At 38.9% G+C, this 19,038-nt stretch overlaps 1 protein-coding gene across 7 annotated transcripts in view; it reads right to left on the bottom strand.

The window, feature by feature from the left end:
• Positions 1-4,114: 4,114 nt before the first annotated feature.
• LOC127433691 (stAR-related lipid transfer protein 13-like) overlaps positions 4,115-19,038 on the bottom strand; it is a 68,183-nt gene continuing 53,259 nt past the window's right edge. For all 7 annotated transcript variants that reach the window (XM_051685789.1, XM_051685793.1, XM_051685788.1 and 4 more), the window contains 5 exons: positions 18,112-18,226; positions 17,710-17,955; positions 15,336-15,553; positions 14,374-14,550; positions 4,115-7,818 (listed from right to left, as the gene is read on the bottom strand). In XM_051685789.1, the coding sequence (XP_051541749.1) occupies positions 7,701-7,818; positions 14,374-14,550; positions 15,336-15,553; positions 17,710-17,955; positions 18,112-18,226 (874 nt within the window). In that variant the 3' untranslated portion in view covers positions 4,115-7,700. The remainder of the gene's footprint in view (positions 7,819-14,373; positions 14,551-15,335; positions 15,554-17,709; positions 17,956-18,111; positions 18,227-19,038) is intronic.

The following is a 19,038-nucleotide window of genomic DNA, read 5'->3' as shown; positions in this document are numbered from 1 at the left end:
GCCAACTTTTTATTTTTCTTTCATTCAAGTTTTATCTTTCAGGTGACACGGCTTCATTTCACTCAAGTCAAGCAGCGATGAAGGGGGAGAACAGAGATATAACACTTGTATATTTCTGCTTTATGAAGACATTTCAGTTATCTGTGCATGTATCAAATACAGTATATATGTTCATATGTTCATTCATATATATATAAGTTTATAACACCCCGACTATGGTATGTCATGATTGTAACACATAATAATAATAATAATAATAATAATAATAATAAAGCACTATAATGTCAATTTACAGTATTTTTGTTATGTGTATATATTAATGTTGGTCAGTAAACAACACATGAGATTATGAAGCACAGACTTTATTCACACCGCCAGACTACAACGTAAAACATTAGTCCTAAACACTGCCTCGATTGCTTTCGCTTTTTGTGTGTTCTTCATGAGTTAAAAGCAGCTTTTACATTCATACAGACGTGATCATCACAGACGTTTTGTAATTAATCAGACCACAAAACAACACAAAAACATTTGAAACTTCTGAATGAGAGATGTTTACGGTGATGTACCGCTGATATTGGCCAGTGTTATGGATCAACTGGGTATCGTGTTATCTGGGCATGTATGCGTACACATTAATCATTTTATTGCCTTTTCAGCAGATTCGTTCAATGTGAATTGCCAAGGAGCAAAGAAAAGACGTTTTGCACATTATTATAAATGTAGGCTATACATATTTACTACTATATATGTATAATATACTGTATATATTCATTAATGCATAATATATATATATATATATATATATATATATATATATATATATATATATATATATATATATATATATATATATGTATATATATATAGCTGTTTCCATAGCTTTGCGATTGTCCAAGAGAGAGATGGATTACATCAACACTCGTTTGTTCTTCCTTGCATTCCCGGATGCCATCCTGGAATTTTGCCATATTTAAAATTAACAGCAACATTTTTCGATAACATCAAATTACACCCAGTCTTTTTTCAAGATCATGAATTCGGAGGCTTTTTCAAATTCGAGTTCTGGTGATATAAAAATGATGCCATATTTGTAGAGGACTTTATGTTCAGTTTGCTACTGAAAAAAAAAAAAAAAAAAACTCCTTTTAGAAGTGAGGTCAGGATTTTTTTTTTTATATACCATCTAAAATATTGCCCAATATTTGTGGAAAATCAGAAAATCAGAAAGTTGGCTGGACAAGGCAGACTTTTGCAGACCGTATCTGTCAATTTACATTCATGTGTTGACAGATGGCTCTTGACCTAACCAATATGGCGGACACGCCAAAGTATTGCGGTCCATAAAAACAGCTGCTAATAAGGTAAGCTCATAAGCTTCACAGCTCTGGCTGGAGATGCCAAACCGTGCCTTGTGTTTGAGAAAGATCTTTCTTCAGCAGTATTTCCCATGGAGGCCCGTCCAGTATTTCTACCATCTCCAGAAACCAGGACTGATTGGGCCATTTCGGCACAATTAACAGAACTGTTTCCATGTCCACTCAGACTTTGCTGATGACTGAATGAAGAAGGCGCATTGGGGGAAACACATACTTGCATTTCGCCGGCCATACGTGGGCCAGCACATCATGGCAACATATATATACGCCATTATGTTGTTTTGTCCAAACTAATCAGAATGTGGTGATTCAAAATATCGGCATGAAAAGCTCTCAAAGCTAGAAAGACAGCCAGTAGCTCTAGGCGGTTGACATGTCATGGCCCTTTCGCACCTGTCCAGGTGTCGAAAGTCGGGCGTCCATTACACACCGTGCCCCAAACTGTGTTGGATGCATTTGTGGTCAGCACTTCTGAAAACTTGACCCAGCATAACACCCTGTTGGTAGAAGGCTGGCGCTGTCCATGGTGCTAGAGCAGCCAGACAGTGGCGAGTCACCGCGATGTGCATGAAAATGTAATGATTTCCGTGGTAATGTTTTTTCAGTTTGAACTGAAACAGACACCGAAGAATGGTCTGTACGAGCTCATTCATGAGGTGTGCACGCATGAACTCCTAAAAAGGAGATTTACTGGCTGGGGATAAGTGTGCTTTTGCCGCCACATCGATACATTTCGTGAACGTGCGGGGAACCAGAGACAGACTGAAATGAAGGACACTAAATTGATACGCAGTTCCCTCGAACGCGAATCTAAAAAGCTGCCTGTAACACGGTGCAATTGGTACATGAAGTACGTGTCCTTCAGATCTATTTACGCAAATCAGTCCTGAAGACGGATGTGCGATAAGATCTGTTTCTGAGTTAACATTTTGAATGGGCACGTCTCAGAACTAGAATGTGCTGAAGCCCGCCGTCCTTCTCCAGAATGAGGAAATAATGGCTGTAAATCCCGATGTGTGTGTCGCAGTCTGTGCGTGCAACACTGGCACATCCTGTGGTCGGACCATGGATTGTGCTCGATCATTGTAAACACCAGCTTTAACACGCCCGTGAGGACTTGCCATGCATTCGCACAGCAGGACTGCAGGCTTATTAATTCATATGAAACAACTATTGCTTTCTTTGCGAGAAGATTGTGCATTTTGGCTCGTAACACGGCGTGTCTTCGGATGGAACTGTGGAAGACAGAACACCGTTGAAACGGGGCGGCCGACGTGCAAATTGGATCGTATAACCATGTTCTATCATTTTTAGCACCCAGTCGGAATGCCAGTAAGAACTCACCACACTTCCACGTAATGGAACAGAGGGCAATTTGGTATGTTCATAACATGATATAATGTGCCGCTCACCATTGGGAAGCAGTTGCGCATAATGTGTGGGCTCTGAAGTGGGAAAGCTCTGTATTGAAAAAGTGTGAGCGTCTCGTGCATGTGCAACAAGCGCTGTACTCTTTTTGCAATCTTTGTATGTTAATTACAAGATATAATACACCACTCACCATTGGGAAAGGGTTGCGCAAAATGTGTGGGCTTTGAAGTGGGAAAGCCCTTTATCGAAAGAGTGTGAGCTTCTCGTGCAAGCGCTGTACTCTTTTTGCAATCTTTGTATGTTCATACATGCAGGGCCGTAACCACAATATTCTTTGAGGGGGACAAGTCTCCCCCAATAATCAGATATGGCCAGATTGTCCCCCCAGTAATTGATATCTTTGTTGCTGTTCTGCTGCAGTTCATTATGCACCGCTGTCTAATTGTCATTAAGTTGTTGCAGGAATAACATAATGGTTTAAAGATGTTTATTTTTTACTGCTCTCAGTTGTCTAACACCGCTCGTCAATGTCATATGAGATCAAATTGATGAAAGCGGGACTCAAATTTAAGATGCTGAGCGAGAACCTCGTGGATTATTCCAGCGCCGCGCATCAGCAAGCAGTTCAGGTTAAGAGTGTTTGTGTCATGTGAGATGTAAGTATTTAACTAAACATGCAATATCTGATCACTGTTTTATGACTTGAAATGTTGTACCTACCGACATTAATTTTCAAGGGTGCAAACTATATGTAGTTTTATTAACCATGTTCAGGAGGAGTTCATTTAATCTGACCAATCACATAGCCAGAGTAAGAGTAGTCTCCAGCCTCGAACCCTTCGCCCCAAACAGCGAGCCACACGTTTACACTATCCTTAATACAGGATTACATTAACAGCAAACTACTGAATCACCATTTGGCAAAATATGCCGTTTTGAATTTAAAACATGTCATGTACGGTATGTGATTTTTATGTCATTAATAATTGTGAATGTGAAAACATTAACGGAGCAGTTTTTAGTGAATCAGGCTCAAATAATTAATCAAAGCTGAATAATCGGTTAAGAGCTAATGAATAATCATTGCAATAATCGCCGAATAGTTGTATGGTTAGATTAATCGATTATCAAAATAATCGTTAGTTGCAGCCCTAATGACAAGTGGACTATGTTCCAAGCTTTCTGGGGCCATACAACAGCTGTGTGTTGTATGGACTACTTTTATGGTATTTTTATAATGATTTTTTTTTCTCTTTGGACCTTGACAGCAGTGGTCAATATGAATGGAAAAGAGCAGCGTTAGGATTCTTGAAGAAAATATTGTGTTAAGATTCTACTGGGAGGAAAAAACAATGAGGGACAACTTGAGGGCAGTAAATAATTTTATGTATTTTCTTTTTGCTAGCCAGCTGACACAGTCATGTTATTTTACAGATACATCAATGATGAAAAGAAATTCAAATTATGTTCATCTTTTATTTGAGACAGCACAAAAAAGAAAGAAAAGACGACTGAAACAGGCAAATTGCTAGCAATGCAGACACAGTGTTTGTCTTGTACTGTGTGAACTTTAAAAATATATGTATCTTTTAAAACGAAAAATTATACAGTTTTGGGCCTTTATCCCATTTCAAGCCTTTATTCAGAAAATTACTGCATTCAGCGCCTTTACTATATTAAAAGACCAAAGAGGACCATTATATTGTGACCTCAACACCCAAAATGGTTTGGTCCCCCACAATGTTCAAGACATGGTTACGGCCTTGTATACATGATATAATGCGGCGCTCACCATTGGGTGGGCTATGAAGTGGGAAAGGCCTTATTGAAAAAATGGGAGTGTCTTGTGTGAGCGCTGTACTCTTTTGCAACCTTTGTATGTTCATACATGATATAATGCGCTGCTCACCATTGGGAAGAGGTTGTGCATAATGTGCAAACTTTACTGCATTTGATTAATATGAGACACAGAAAACAACCTATTGAACAACATTATGAACAACAATATTCCTTTCCCGACAAACAGCAGTGGGAAAGAGGGGAACAGCATTGTGAGTCAGGATCGCTTTTGCTGCGTGGGTTTTTTTTTCCCATCGGCGCGGGGCTTGTGCTGAGGCGGCTGCCTTCCTTTGGGCCACAGCTTGTGTGGCTTTACCAGCGGCTGGCTGGTGTGGGGTTTTTAGCCGGGCACTGGCCCGAGCCAGTTGTGATGAAGTACTGCTCCGTTTTGGCATAAAATGTCTCATAGCCTGTGAGTGTTGCTGAGTCGTGATGTAGCACTCAGCAAATCTATCCACAGAGCCTCCGAAAAGGCTGGCTGGAGACACCGCAGCATCAAATAGAGCAGCTTTTCCGGCGTCATGCACTTCCATGAGGGTTAGCCAGATGTGACGATCCAAAAACACCAGGATGCTCATTCACTTGCCAATGATTACTCGAGACCGAGCTCTTCGACCGCCCTTGAAAGGACGCAAAGCATCTCCTTTTCAGTGGCGCGTGCACGCTCCTCACCCTTGCTGGGGGAAGGGGCGGCAGCGTCATCCACTGACCACTTGCCAGATGCAGCGAGAGACATAACATTATCATCCCCAGTGTCAGAACCACCGAATGTGATGAGACAGCGCATAAAATGCACTCCTACACAGCGCACTCCTACAGATGGCCGAAGTTCGTCACCCACATACTGTATCAGCATAGACACAGTACATGGAGATTGAGGGGCTCGCAGGGTGTGTGCCGGCACGAGGTCCAGCTCAAATTCATCCTGCTCGAACTCGCGGCCCCGCCATGCCTCCTTGTGTGATCCCTCGGGAGTCACAGAAGAGGCGGGTGGGCGCGTGAGGCTGAACCGTCCCTCAGAATGAGGGTGATTCCCAAGCGAAGCGTCTTGAGACTCATGCCCTCACAGTGAGGGCAGTCTGTCTCTATGAGAACTGTCTCTGCGTGGGCACGGCCCAGACAGTGAATGCAGCTCTCATACTGATCTGACTGCGGGATGTGAAAAGAAAACACTTACAGAACGACATCTCTAAAAAGACGTGAACACGTAAGCGGTATATATATACACACAATAGCTTATAATGATACAAAACTCCTGCCGAAGCACTGCAGGGAATCAGGAAGCTGAAGTGGCCCGTTCACCAGCAAAGCGTCAAGGCGGAGTAAATATTCACCAGAACACTGCAAGGGAGTGGAGAGTCTTCCCGTTACCATAAAGATCCCGGCCACTGACTCGTGTATGTTGATGCCGAAGTAGTAGAGGGCTTCTAGACGAGAGATGAATCGTTGTCGTGAAAGAACAAAATTCTGAGGAATGGTGTTTGCGCACCCGTTTTATAGCAGACAGCTTCGCACCTAAAAGCCGGGCTCAAACACCATAGCCAATTTTAGAATTGCCCTTATTGTAGAGGTGTCAGCTAGGTCATGTAGAAGGACACTGCCCATATGCATCAGCTTAGTGACACAATGTCAAGTGTACTGAGATGTAAGGGAACTGTAAATTCCACTGAGGTTTTATTTTCCCCAAATGTTTGGGACTCCAATCACCCTGTTCACTGCTCTAAAACTACGTTTGGAGTTATGACATATCACCCTCCGCATGCCATTGAGCTCAAGTCAAACCCATTTACTCTGTTCCCACTAAAACAGCACTAAACAAGCATGGGATTAAACCAGCTTGCAATTTTTTACATGACATTTCAAACAATATATTTCGATACAATGAAAAACAGCATAAAAGCAGATAAACCTTTCAATGAGCCTCATTTATGTACAAAATATACACCCTGAATTGTATCTACACATGTACAGTACACACACACACACACACACACACACACACACACAAACACAAATGTACAGCTTTGTGAACATGCTTCTTAGAAGCAGTGAAATGAATTAATGTCCTAGACATTGTAGAGAGTAACACAGCAACATATAACAATGACAGCAATAATAATAATTATAATAATGCTTTAAATATTGTGTACTTGCAACAAACATTGCAGCGTCTATGTTATTTGCTATTATTTAAAATTTTGCTTGATTTCTTAGTCTTAACTTATTAAGTTTGCATTGTCAAAAGAGCCCAATACTGAAGCATTTATCATGAAAAGACATTATTGCTTGGGACAATGAAATCAAGTAACACGATAAACAAAACATTTCTTAAAACAGAACCTTGAAATATTGTGGGTTATTCAGGTATATTATCATTAGTAATTACTACACATCAATACGTCACATGGGTAGAACCGTAAAAATATAATTAAATACAGTTACTGGTACTGTAAATCTAGCTTCATTCAGATGACTCAGGATTAAACACCTAAATACACTTTTAAATAAATGTAAAAAGTTTAGAGAGTAGAGAATAATGTACCGAACTTCGTAAGAATGCAATAATTTAGCTTTGTTATGAATGCGACATGTAGCACTTAGTAAAACTAAACAGACCTGCTGTGTTTTGATTAGCGTAAGGTTGCTTGTCATTCACATCTGCTCTGTGTTTGTCGTAAGCAATGCTCTAAAGGTGCTAGTTAAAGATGTCTGCTGTTGTTAGCTGGTCAGACTCAAAGCAGAGCTGTGGTAAAGTCTGGACGACAGGAAGCGGAGATTTAACTGATTTTTTACAGGCATGGCTTCATGGCTGCTGTGGAGTCTGTCTCTGTCACTTTCTCCATCCATCATTTCTCACTTCTCTACACATTCCCCAAAACAAAGGACAATAAATGCCAACATTTCAAAAGTGGCAGTTGTGAACAGCCGCATACATTTACAGGTAATAAATGTACATCAAATGCCCTAGGGCATTATAAAACACTCTAAAATGACAGTTTGTTGTTGTTTAGGGGCGAAAGAAAACATTCACTTTCTTCCGCTCTCTTGAATCCATCCTTTCCACTTTATTTCCAGTGGTCCACCATCAGTCCTGTTGATTAACTATATCATTTATATTTTGGTCTCTGGGCCCTCGGGATCCAAAGCCTGGAAGGAATTGCGAATATTGGCAGCTTCAGTAGCACATAGATGGCCGAAAGCTTTGTTGTACCACTCTGGAGACTTGCCTCTGAAACACAGCAGGAACATTTACAGTTAAAACAGCATTCAATAAATAACTGATGTACAGTAATTCTTCCTATTACCTGCTTCGTTCATTAGTTCACCCCACACACTGCTCTTGTTATAAAAAAATTAGAGCTGCCAAAGTTAATGCGTTAACACGTGCGATTAATTAAAAAAGTTAAACGCATACATTTTTCGTACTCGCAATTAAGGCATTTACCGTTAATACAGCATAAACCAGCATAAACACTGGTTGGAAGGGCGGAGTATTTGCTATGTGTCTGTCTGGAGTCATTACACTGATGCACACACCACAAACACACATAGCAGTGATTCAGTGTCAGAGATAAAGTGAAGGGGAAAGGAGCTCTTAACGCTATTTGGTGTACAAAACAAGCCTAGATGTAACTTGTGACAGTAATCAAGTATTTTTCAGCCTAAGTAAGGTACATTTTAATTACCACAAGAAGCACGTCAAGTCTTAATTATCACCAAAATGCAGAATGAGACACTTTAGTCTGCAAGCGCTTTTAATGTGGAGTTCAAAGTGACACTTGATGCTGGTGCTGATGCCCTGACTCGAATCATAAACACAGCTTCACAATTGCTGTAGCAAAGTGAATAGCCACAGTCTACCAGCTGATTAATATTGTGGAGGATGAGAGTTTAAGAGATTTCATGCCCATTGCAATGCAAATGCAAACTATGTGGAGACTAGTTCTTTCAATTAGTCAAACTCGCACTTAGACTTTGGGAAACTTTTAATGTTACTTGAATTGGTGCTTTTTTTAGTGCATTTCTATCTTTATACTGTGGAAGGCTTTGTTGAGAAAATGTTAATAAAGCATTACATTGTTACATATTGTCTTTCCTAATAAGGAAAATAATGCATTTTGACAGGAAAAGAAGAATATACAGTGAAGAGTCAAATTTTAGCACTTACAAAATCTACGATTAATCCCGATTAAAAATTTGAATCGACTGTCAGCACTGAATTTTTTTGTGTGAAATTTATGCTAAATGCCTGACGAAGGTCACATGATCAAAACATTGCTGTATTAATACATTTCAAGTACTTTTTGCAAGCAACTGCAGTGTGTGGGTCTTTTCTTATTTATTCTCAATAGTATTTTTTAGGGCTGTGAATCCATAAAGTTTTTTAAACTAATTAATCGCACAGTTTTCCGAGATTAACTGTGATTAATCATGGTACATTAAAATACAAATTTAAATATAATCATAAATATATTTACTTTATACGTTGTCTCCAAGAACTTGCAAGAAATTGGTTAGACATCGTTTATTTTAATTATTTAAATATTTACGGATAGAGTTAATTGGACACATTTTTACAGGTATAAATCTTTGATACATGTATATGTATACATGCCATAGAATCAGTGGATAGCTGTAATTAAAGTTGGGAAAAATCTTCTGGTGTTTTACAGCGGACTGTAATAAATGTATCAAATAGGCAGATTCAATTCAAATTAAGCTTCATTGGCAAGATAACTTGAGTGTACATTGCCAATGCATTATTTTTCTGATTAACACTTTTTATTGATTCTAACAAATGAAACAGAAAAGCAAAACATATATGCACAGAATCAACTTTTAACCCCCATTATTCCCCTTCCCCCTCCCAATACCCAAACCCACCCTGACCCCCAACAAACATCCCTGTGGTCAAAGTCAAATTACACACACACACACACACACACACACACACACACACACACAAAAAATATATATATATATATATATATATATATATATATATATATATATATATATATATATTATATATATATATATATATAAAACAATAATAATAACACACACATTTAAACTATAAATCCCTCTCCACTCCCCCTCCCCGAGAGCCTTCCAAAAAGTTCAGATAGCTGCCCCACTTCATGTTAAACACCCCCAGGTTGCCTAGCCTTCTATCTGACATCTCCTCAAATGCCGCCACCCTGCCCATCTCCGTGCACCACTCCCGAAATGAGGCTGCACCAGCCGACTTCCATCCCCTCAGAATGATCTGTCTACCGATCATGACGCTGGCTAGGACCCAATTTCTTATGTATTTATCCACTATACTAATGACCGCTCCATCGCCTAAAATACAGAGTCTGGGGCAAAATGAAATTTGAGAGCCCAATACGTCACACATAAAATTCTGAACCCTCACCAGAATTCTTGGATCTTAACACATCTCCAAAAAACATGAGTTGTGTCCCCATCTTCTGATTGGCATCGCCAGCAGGTGGGTGTGTCTTTAAGACCAAGCCTATACAATCTAGAGGGGGTCCAATAGAATCAATGTAAAATCTTGAATTGCATAAGGCGCACCCTTGCATCTCTAGATGCAGACTTGACGTTTTTTAGAATCCTAGCCCACACGCCCTCCTCCAATACCATGTTTAAATCTTTCTCCCATAATCTCTTGAGAGAAGTTAAAGCTACGTCCCCCAGACTCTGAATTAGCAGGGAGTAATACGCTAATGCCTCATGGCCTTTTCCAAAAGCAGTAATCACCACTTCCAGAGTATCTGCCACTTTAGGGGGTTGTATGCTACTCCCAAAAATAGTACAAAGCAGGTGGCGCAGCTGTAAATACCTAAAGAATTGAGACCTGGGAATCCCAAAATGTTGAACCAAATTTTCAAAGGATCTCAACACTCCACTCTCATATAGGTCACCAAGCATATTAACCTCCCTCACAATCCACTCTGTCCAGCAGAAAGGGGATTTATTAATACATAACTTTGGGTTCAGCCATATGCTCGAAGCAACATTTAAATAAATGTCTGAATTAAACACTCTGGACACTTTTGTCCATACAGCGTGCAAATGCGAGATAACGGGTGTGACTTAACTTCTCCGGTTAGTTTGATAGAAAGGCTTTGCAATGGCAAAATAGGGGCAAGAAATTCCTGTTCAATACAAAACCAGGGAGGGGCTCTCTCAGGTGGAAGCGACCAATGACCCAAATGTCTGAGACCAAATGCATAATAATAAAACAAAATCTTGGGTAGGCCTAGCCCACCTTTGTCAGTCGGCCTATGCAACTTAACGAAATGTAATCTGGGACATTTACCATTCCAAATGAAGGACTTTGGTATGCTACCAAATTACTTGAAATAAGAGAGGGGGACATCTATAGGGAGAAATTGTAGCAGGTAGTTGAATTTTGGAATGCAATTCATTTTAATAATATTAACCTTCCCAATCATAGATAAATGTAATGAAGCCCATCTGCCCTCATCACTCGAAAACCTTTTAATTAAAGGGTCAAAATTAACTCTAACTAAATCACACAAATTTGCTGGGAATAAAATACCCAAATACTTAATGCCCTGTGTGGGCCACTGGAAGGCACCCGGCTGAAAAGCCGTTACTGGGCAGTACGCTGTCAGAGCCAAAGCTATGGATTTAGACCAATTAACTCTGTATCCTGAGAACTTAGAAAAGGAATTAATAATTCTGTGGAGGCAAGGTATAGATCTAGTAGGTTTGGAGACGAATAATAAAATATCATCTGCGTAAAGCAAAAGCTTATATACCTCACCTCCCGCCACCACCCCTGGAAAATCATCCTCCTTTCTTATCGCAGCTGCTAATGGATCCAGAACAATAATGGGGAAAGAGGGCAACCCTGCGGGGTGCCCCTATCCAGAGTAAAATAATCTGAAATTAATCCATTTGTTTGTACCGCCACTACCGGGTGTCTATAAAGTAACTTAATCCAACCAATAAAAGTATTCCCAAACCCGTACATTTCCAAAACCTTAAAAAGATAATCCCATTCTACCAAATCAAACGCCTTGTCGGCATCAAGATGATCGAGATGGCAGCGACCGGAGTCTGATCATTCGCCACTGACCACATGATATTGATGAGACGCCTAATGTTATCAGAAGAGCTATGGCCCCGAATAAACCCCACCTGATCTATATGTATAAGAGATGTCATAATCGGTTAGCCAAAATTTTTGACAATATTTTAACATCTAGCTGGATCAGGGAAATTGGACGGTAACTCTTACACTCGCTTGGATCTTTGTCCTTTTAAAGAATTAGACTGATCCGGGCTTGTACCTGGTTGGCGGAAGCGTTCCATTCTTTAATGATTCCATACAAACTTCTAGCAAAGGTGGAGCCAGTTCTGTTACATAAGATCTAAAAAATTCAGCTGCAAAGACATCTGGCCCTGGAGCCTTGCCTGTAGGCAAGGCCTTAATTACCTTGCCAAGCTAATTTTTTTGCTCAGTTGTCAGTTTAGGAAGTTCTAATGTTTCCACAAAGTTTCTAATATCTTCATCAGTAGACAAAGACGTGGAACTATAGAGATCAAGATAGAATTCTTTAAAAGCATTATTAATATCAATGGCCAAGGTAAATATTTCACCACCAGCAGATTTAACTGAGGGAATGGTAGAAAAAGACTCTCTCTGTTTTATATATCTAGCCAGAAGCTTCCCTACTTTGTCACCTGACTCAAAGTATGAATTTCCAAAACTCCACCTTATGTGACAAAATAGTATTATATCTGTATTTCAATCAGGTCGATTCTCTGAGGCCATTAGACGTCATTTGGCTCTTCAGCTCTGCCTCTGCACTTTTAATATTCCCTTCCAATTCCACGAGTTCTTGTGCTCTGGATTTTTTGGTGAATGAGGCATACTGAATGATCCGGCCCCTTAGAACCACCTTAAGTGCCTCCCAAGCCACGCCCACAGAGAATACTGAGGACCAGTTGGTCTCCATATAGACATTGATTTCAGCCTTAAGCATTTGTTGGAATTCAGGATTTTGCAAAAGGGATGCATTAAAGCGCCAACTATATGATTTCTTTTTCTCCATATGTGGCAACACCTCTAAACACACCAGGATGTTTCCAATTGAGCAATCAACAACAGATGAAATTAGGGACTTAGATATATATATATATATATATATATATATATAAATAAAAATCTATTCTAGAGTAAATCTTATGGACTGAAGAAAACATTTTATAGTCCCTACTAGATGGGTTCAAAAGTCTCCAAATATCTGTAAGACCAAGATATTTACACATCCTGTGAAGCGTCACTGACATGACACAGATGATCTCAGAAATTTGGCCGAATTGATCGGGTCCTGTCTCCTTCCGCGGATTGCCGAACCGGAACCCTGTGAGCTTGTTTGATTTCCAGCTTATGGCCTGCTATGTCAAGCAGACTCGGAAAGAGCCCATCCAGGAATTCCACCATATCCTGTCCCTCCACTCCCTCCAGAACTCCCACGATATGGATGTTATTCCACCAGCTATGGTTTTCCATGTCCTCCAACTTCTCCCAGACATGCTCCAAACCCACCTTGGTTGCTAGCGGATTAGCAGATAATTCACTCTCCGATGACTCCAGATAATCAATCCATTTCTCGACATCCCCCACTCTTGTAACCATATCAGTGAATTTCACCTCCATGGCAGTGATCGATCGATGTATCACAGCAAGATCCTCCAAGTCAGCAACAGCCTTCGTCAGCTTTGCCGACATGCTCAGCATCTCTCGCTGCATTTCCCACATCCCTCCGACCAAATCGACTCCCGGGCCCGCGGCCTGCTCGGGGGTGTCAGCTTGAGCACGTAAGTGTCTTTTAATGTCTACAGAGTCCGAGGATTTTGAATTCTTTGACATATTGTCCCCCTAGAACAGTTATGGAACAAAGTGTATCGAATGTCACCGGTTTATGTCATAAAAGGTATTAAAACTAGCAAAGTGCGCAGAGCTCGCCGTTCACACGTCCGATCCTCACATGGTATCATGTGAATCTCCGCCAATGCATTATTAGACACTATACATACAGATACAAACTAAATTGAATGCTTAAGTTTAATTTGCTGAAGTTAAAAATCTCAAAACTTTAACTTTTTCTAGTTCAGTCTCTATCACACACACGCTGGGTCTTTCTTGTGTGGTTTTGCTTTTGACACTGACTGTGAGAGAGTGTTTTCGGGTGATGCGAACAGATACGGCAGCTTGCCAGTATATTTCTCCCACACCTGGCTCACCGCTTGCGGGTGACGACTCCATTCCCAGTCAGTTTCTGTGTTAGGATGTGTACCGTGTACTGGCTGGAAATTTATATATGCCAATTTTAGCTACAGGAAATAGGGGAAAAAACAAGTACAGCCCCAGTATTTTTCCTATCAGGCATCCGAGGGGTCTTCTTTGTGTGTGTATGTGTGTGTGTGTGTGTTAGTGAGTAATAATTAAAATTTCTGCCTGTTCCTCACACAAGCTATCGTATGGTTTCAGAAGACTTTGAATATACTGTAGCGCACAAGTCGTATTGACTACTTTAATGGTACTTTGTTGCTCTTTTTGGAGATTGACAGTATAAATCACCAACCACTTTTATTGTATGGAAAAGAGCTGTAAGGACACTGCAAAATATCTCTACTTGTGTTCCACAGAGAAAAAAAAAGTCATACATGTTTGGAGAAAAATGATGGTTAGTAAATAACGACAGAATTTTCTATCTCTTTATGAGTTCAGTGCACTTACTTCAAATCAACTCTGCATATGTGGGTGAGTCTGGACTTTCCGGAACCACACGGTTCTAGTAGATAATGTGATTCAAGCACCACCCCTCTTACTCCACACAACTGCGGGCTGTCCTCATGGTCAATCGATACCGAAACCAGCACACACACACCTTTGGGCATATCGGTCCTCCATGTCCTAAACATTATTAAAATGACACGTAAATAATCCAGTATAACTCAGACACAAGCAAGGACAGATGGGTAGTGGGTCACACATCACATAAAAGAGATGCAGGTGTCGTTCTGCCAAGCGCAAATTTGATTAATTATCAAATAACATGTATCATTCAAGCCAAGAAATGCCTTTGATCACATAACTGTTTGCGCCACACCACTTCTTATTTGTGAAAAGATGTGATTATCTTTTAAGTGTAATCTTAATGTGATTTGCTTGGCATGACCTGGGAGTGCTAATTTGTTTAGTTTAATGGATTTAATCTTGAATTAACACATTGAAGTGCGCTCAGAATGTCTGAACACACTTTTAGTAATATTCCCTGAATGCACAACTGTTCACCAAGTGTATGATAGACCTTTTTACGACCTCACTGTTCAGAGAATCAAGACCTGAATGACGCAAAAAAGCTTTTGGTAGAGAGGCACAAATTAAACACATGCCATTTACTGACAATCAGTTCAGCTCATTACAGAGTGCCTATATACCCCTTTTACCATGGAAAACTTTAAGAAATACAAGGCCTCAAGTGGCTTATTGCTTTCATAAAACACCAGCAACAGCTGATGATAAAAGAACATGTTCAACAATAAAAATTTGTTTTCTATTTAGAATTCTGATGCCTAATTCTAACCTGTTTACAGTTGCCAAGTAAAGTTGGTACAACTGATGTGCAATCACCTGCTGTTTGTTTTTCACAATGGCTTTGATCATGGCTCATTCAATTCAAGCACTAATAAACTCACCTGAGAACCACAAAGTCTCTGCTGGGATGAGGGGCCATGCTGTTGAGTACATACTGGTACACCTCTGTCTGTTTGTCAAGCGTTTCTAAAACCTTCCACTGAAGCAGGTTACTGTCCCATAGGTGGCGCTCTCGCAGAATGCGGTTCAATACCACAGATGGTGGAGCTTCAACCTCTGCAGATACACGCCAGCGTCTCAACGGGGTCCCATCTCCCACCTGTGACTGACAACAAGCTGCATTCAGGCTTTGATGTAGCATTTCTAATAGCCGAATTATTTGTCCATAAAACGAATTGACTCATTTATTCATGAACAATTCACTTTGCCATTAAACAGTTTACAGACTTGGATATCTTAAACCAAAATAATGAAGGAAAGGTACTGTGTAAAAGTCTTAGGCACGATAGATGCTTCACAAAAACATTTGTCTTAAGGTAATTATTTTATATCTTCTGTTGTAGTGTGTAAATAGGAAATATACATTTTAGATTCCCAAACATTCCTTTTGCAAATAGAATAAAATAGAAGTACAACAAGGAGTCATCAAACAAATAGAATGGCCCCCACAGAAGAGACAGAAGCAACAGAGACAGCCTAAAAACATACAGTAGAACTCTGTTCTGCAAGTTCTCCAAAATTCTCCAAAAACAACCTATCTGCCAACAACCTTGAAAAACTATGCGCAAGTGTACCTAGGAGATTTAGTGCTGTTCTAAAGGCAAAGTGTGGTCACACCAAATATTGATTTAGTTTGATTATGTTTACTGGTCTTTATATTAAGTTTGAAAAATTATTAATGGCATTATTTTTTTTTAAACATCCTCACTATACAACATTTTTCACAACTGCCTAAAATTTTTGCACAGTACTGTATATATCCATAATACATAAAAAATATATAATACACTGCAAAAAAAGATTGTGGTAAAGTAAATATTGCAAAAAGATGAAGTAATTTCTACATTGAATAAGTTAGTTTCAGCGTAAACTTGAAAATATTAAGTAAATTCTACATTTGTACTCAACTCATGCATGGAAAAACAATTGCTCTAGCTCATAAGTAAATATTATTTATGATTGTTTTTAATCTTTACAGTGCTTCATCATGTATATATCTTTAAGTAGAAAACCTTGTCATATTTATTCACTAATTTGAGTAAATTTCACTGGTAAATAAAATAAGTAAATTTACTTTCGAAGCTGGTGTTCCCAGCATTTACCAGGCTTGAATAATTAATATGTCATGTACTACATAATAAAACATGTGTTTATAAGGAAAGTTCAAAATGTGAAATGTTCATTTAAAATGTTCAAATACATTTTACTAAGTTTATTTAGGTACCATGTACATCCGATATGTAAGTAAAAGTTACTGTAAACTGAAATGTTTAAGTTAAATTTGCTCACTCACTTTAATCAATATTATGTAATGAAGATAAGTAAATTTCTATTCAAATTCACTTAGAAAAACTGTGAAAACATTTGTCATTTGTCAAATGACAAAACTGTTACACTTTATACACTTTGTATACTTAAAGGGTTAGTTCAACCCAAAAATAAAAATTATCTTATGATTTACTTACTTTTAAGCCATTCCAGATATGTATGACTTTCCTTCTTAAGCAGAACCGAAGTGAAGATTTTTATAAACACATTTCAGCTCGTTTTGTCCATACAATTAATGTAAAAAGGTATCATTAGACTGCTGGCTATTTGACGGTCCATAAGTCATATTTAGGCAGCATAAAAGTAATCCACACGACTCCAGTTGATCAATTAATGTCTTCTGAAGCAAATCAATAGGTTTGTGTAAAAAATAAATTGATAATGAAAACTTTATTAACTTTAAAAAAAAATCACTTCCTGCCAGCAGTCGACGCATCAGTGACATAAGTGCAATGGCACATTCACGCAAGAAGTCGGAAATGCACAGATTGGGGAGTTGTTTGAATGCCAAACAAATAAAACACTTCACGCCTTCTTGCAGCACCTCAGGGCCCTGAAATCCTAATGACAAAGCACACATATATCCTTACAGCTCCTATATACCCACATACACTCAAACATATGTACATATATACATACCAAAGCTTGTGTTAAATCTGTTTTAACTCATCACAAACATCTGTTTAGTACTGACTAGACTGACACTATTTTTTAAAGAATCTTTTTGCAACCTTTTCTTGATTTAAATAGAGCAGTTGGTATGCCTGTTACCTGTGCAAAAACTTGCAAAATAAAAATTAAGTAAATCTTACTAGTTATGTTTTTTCAGTGTAGAAATTACATAAATAGTAAATTATAAGGTCCCAATGTTATGTCTTAAAGTAAATATTCATAATGTTTTGTCATGTATCTAATATGTCTTCTCACCTTTTTGAACCATAGCTCAGAATTGTCAATATTTGGTCTGGTCACCCAACCCTTGGCCTTATCCTTGGTCTCTTGAAGCAAATTCTGTATCAGGCTCTCCAGATAAGAGCAATATGAGCTGTCCTCCTCTTCTGATTCTTCTTCGTCTTGTTGCGGTTGTTTTTTACACAGCTCATCCATAGAGGGTGCTAGCAGCTCAGCTTCCATGTATGAATTCCTGGACTGAGAGACTATCTCCTGAGGAATCTGCAAAAACAACATATTATATACAGTATATAGTAAATATATGTTTTGTTTTTGTTAATTGCTCTGTATACAATCTTATACTCAAAAATACTATTCATTTCACATAGCAGTTCAAGTGAAGTGTGCTCCGTCTCATGACAGATCTCTGCCTCGTACCTCAAATAGGTGGTTGCATTCAGCAATCATGTGGGCAAGCCCTTGAGTGGCTGCAAGGTTCTCATTCAGGTCCTTTTGGTCTGGCCGACCTGTGGCATACTTCCTCTGAATAGACCTGAATGCAATAGGCATCATATGCACAATTATCTACATTTTTGTGTCTGAATCTCCATGAGATTTACAATATTTATACATTTATTGTAAATCAACTATAAGTTCTGAACACAGATAATAAGTACCAAGTTCAAATTAGCATATAAATGAAACTCATCTCCCATCAGACCAATAAAAAGACATCTTTCATGATACATACTTGACAAATGACAAAACTGTTACACTTTATACACTTTGTATACTTAAAGGGTTAGTTCAACCCAAAAATAAAAATTATCTTATGATTTACTTACTTTTAAGCCATTCCAGATATGTATGACTTTCCTTCTTAAGCAGAACCGAAGTGAAGATTTTTATAAACACATTTCAGCTCGTTTTGTCCATACAATTAATGTAAAAAGGTATCATTAGACTGCTGGCTATTTGACGGTCCATAAGTCATATTTAGGCAGCATAAAAGTAATCCACACGACTCCAGTTGATCAATTAATGTCTTCTGAAGCAAATCAATAGGTTTGTGTAAAAAATAAATTGATAATGAAAACTTTATTAACTTTAAAAAAAAATCACTTCCTGCCAGCAGTCGACGCATCAGTGACATAAGTGCAATGGCACATTCACGCAAGAAGTCGGAAATGCACAGACTGTACAAAACAGAGGAATGAACGTCATGTGAGTTGTCATTTCAAACAGCAATACAGCGATTTAAAGTTAAAAACGTTTTAATTATCGATTTGTTTCTTACACCAACCTATCGGTTTGCTTCAGAAGACAGTAATTAATCGACAGAATATGTGTGGATTACTTTTATGC

Source organism: Myxocyprinus asiaticus, chromosome 43, assembly GCF_019703515.2.
Source record: "Myxocyprinus asiaticus isolate MX2 ecotype Aquarium Trade chromosome 43, UBuf_Myxa_2, whole genome shotgun sequence".
NCBI classification, from domain to species: domain Eukaryota; kingdom Metazoa; phylum Chordata; class Actinopteri; order Cypriniformes; family Catostomidae; genus Myxocyprinus; species Myxocyprinus asiaticus.
Note: the sequence above shows the minus strand (reverse complement) of the source record. Positions and strands in the feature narration are given on the sequence as shown.